The sequence below is a fragment of the Astatotilapia calliptera genome, chromosome 18, assembly GCF_964374335.1.
Source record: "Astatotilapia calliptera chromosome 18, fAstCal68.1, whole genome shotgun sequence".
Taxonomy (NCBI): Eukaryota; Metazoa; Chordata; class Actinopteri; order Cichliformes; family Cichlidae; genus Astatotilapia; species Astatotilapia calliptera.
In genome coordinates, this window is record NC_137439.1 from 4669476 (window position 1) to 4672242 (window position 2767).

Genomic DNA, 2767 nt, shown 5'->3' on the forward strand with positions numbered 1-2767 from the left:
CACGTATAACACTGCTGTTAGAAGACGACGGCAAGGCGGCGGCGGACGCGGAAGCGCTTGCTCGACAGCTGTGGCTTGCTTACAGGGATTACTTCGGATCGAGATGGGTCGTCGAGCAGCCTGGCTTGTGGGGTGACATGCGAAACCGCGAGACAGCGTACGACGACTGCGAATATGAAGCCGAGGAGGACAAGCTTGTGTGTGTCACAATCGAGGATGAACGCGGTGACTTTGGAAGGCTGGTCGACGAGCGGATGGCCGTCATGCCGCGTCTGGGAGAGGTCTTTCGGACGGAACCCAACGGCAGCGATTGTCTTCTGTGGTGCAAGACCAATGACACGGATGCGAGGCGAAAGGCCGCAACTCTTAGGCTGTGGTACCCCGAATAGTAGAACGGGGCAAAGTGTTCACTGTATTGTATTGTATCAGCTTGTTATCACACTGCTTGTAATAATAAACCTACATGAAATGTTACATGTTGTTGTTATGCGTGGGCCTCTCATTTCAGTCTAGTCCGTCCGCTTGCTCTTCTAACAGTGCAAACACTGACTTTTGCCATTGCGGTGAAACACGCACACCCCGCTTCTGCGTTTACCGTGCTGTGCTTGTATATAAAATCACACACATTGGACAACTGTAAGTGAAGACCTCTCAGTTACAGCGTTCGTTTCTTACAAAAGACCGACACACGTGGGGATGGCTAGGCCTTAGCTGGGTATATATGTGGTCGATGCAAAAAAACACGACAGCCGGGGGGTGAGATTGTCGGTCGGACAGCGAGCTTTGTTGTGAGACGACCGAACCGTTGGCGAGTGTATTTGCCCGACCACTGGGAGAGTTGGACTCACTTGCATTTGCACACCGTACATACTTGAGGTAGTTCTTACGATGGACGAGTGGTATGTGTTTTTGTACTTTGTTACTCGTATGCTGACAGTGAATTCGGCAACTCATTCGCTGATCTACATTTATACAGCGCTGTCCGCAGACCTTGGATTGCCGGGTGTGCACAAGTTTACAGCAATAGGTCTAGTGGACGGTAAACCCTTTGACCGTTTTGACACTGACAACCCACGGAAAACCCCCACAACAAACTGGGCTCGAGAACGCTTAACTAGTGACTACTGGGCTAAGGGCACGCAGAGTCGACTCAGCAAGCAGCAATGGTTTGGCGTTAACCTAGATGTCGTGATGACTCTGACGGGACACTCTGCGTCCGATGGGGATCTACATGTTCTACAGTGGTTGCACGGATGTTACGGGAAAACGAACCCCTCCGAGGAGAGGCTGCGGTTTGTCAGTGGGGTGGATAAGTACGCTTACGATGGTGACGATTTGTCTGTTGATTATGTCACAGGAAGGTGGTCGGCTGAAACCGAAGTGGCGAAAACCATCGCGGACAAATGGAACGCTGTGACCCTATTGACAGAATACACCATCGGCTACTTGCACGGCGAGTGTATCGACTGGTTGACTAGGTTTGTTGAATACAGCAAACGGGGACCCAGAGAAAGGGCAACCGCCCCTGACGTGTACGTGTTTACGCTGAAGACAAACGGCACTACTCTCACATTGATTTGTCTGGCCTCTGGTTTCTCCACAAACACGGCTGCGATGAGGCTGATGAGAAACGGCCGAGTTCTCGACACTGAGGACGGACTTAAGGTGTTTGACACTCTCCCAAACGACGACGACACGTTTCAACGACGCATCGCTGTGGATATCTTACCATCTGACACGGGGAACTTCACCTGCCACATGTCGGAGGAAGACACGGGGTGTCACATTGTCAAACACTGGCGAGCGGGGGATCGCCAAACTCTTCGCGCACTTGGCTGGCCGAACGCTGTTTTGCCGTGGGCCTTAATGTCAACAGTGTTGTGTTTGTGCACTGTAGCTTTGTGTCTGGTGGTGGTGTGTATCGTACGAAAACGGAGGACTGGACACATTGTAAACCAAACCGATCGTTGCCCACAACACCACGGGCTAGGAGATGAGACATCTGGAGTTTGATACATAGTGCCTCGTATGCGTGTATGTCTCAAGAAATGATCTATGTTTCAATAAAACCTCTACTGTTGTCTTTAGGTGTATGTGTGGCAGCAAGTGTCCCAGATTCAGTGTTCTATCAGTTATTCTGTTTGAGTGTGTTACGACACAACATTAAATAAACTTTGTTTTCAACTGAACACGGCTTGTTTCTTTTCTAACTTGTACATTAGCAGAGGAAAACGTAACGGTTGGGGGTCCTGAGGACCGAATGAATCTCGGATGGCTAACAACATCGGACGACATGTGTGTGTTTTACGGTGGTGTTGGTAACAGACACCATTGATTGTTACCGCACTTTATTTTCTAGAACATAGCGTAGACCGTAAACCATGACATCTGTGTATACAACACATTGTTTTCATAGGACTCTGCTTTATTTAGGGGATATTTCATGCTCTTTTTATGCAGTGTGTGTATATTTTTGTAAAAGCCACCACCGCGACAAGTCTATTTTACTTGTGATATAAAATTGTATATGTAACCTCAACATGCTGATGTATTCGTGAATAAACAAACGTACACTGTGATCTTGTACGGGGGTTTTCATTTGACATTTGGTGTATAAAGGAATCAAACCCAGCTCAGTGTATGATTGAGTTTTCAACGCAAATGAAACAGTGTAAAACACCACACAATAACAGTATGTCTCAGCTTTTATTTGTGCTGCACAGATGCCACATGGTTTACAACACAAGGACAGAAAACAGAGGCATTT

The 2767-nt window shown here is 48.1% G+C and overlaps 1 protein-coding gene across 1 annotated transcript; it reads left to right on the forward strand.

Annotated features, from left to right (window-relative positions):
• Window positions 1-836: 836 nt before the first annotated feature.
• LOC145421688 (major histocompatibility complex class I-related protein 1-like) lies at window positions 837-2480 on the forward strand. Its single transcript, XM_080292262.1, has one exon. It carries the CDS (start codon window positions 889-891, stop codon window positions 2011-2013), a length of 1125 nt encoding a protein of 374 aa, XP_080148388.1. The 5' UTR covers window positions 837-888; the 3' UTR covers window positions 2014-2480.
• Window positions 2481-2767: the final 287 nt, after the last annotated feature.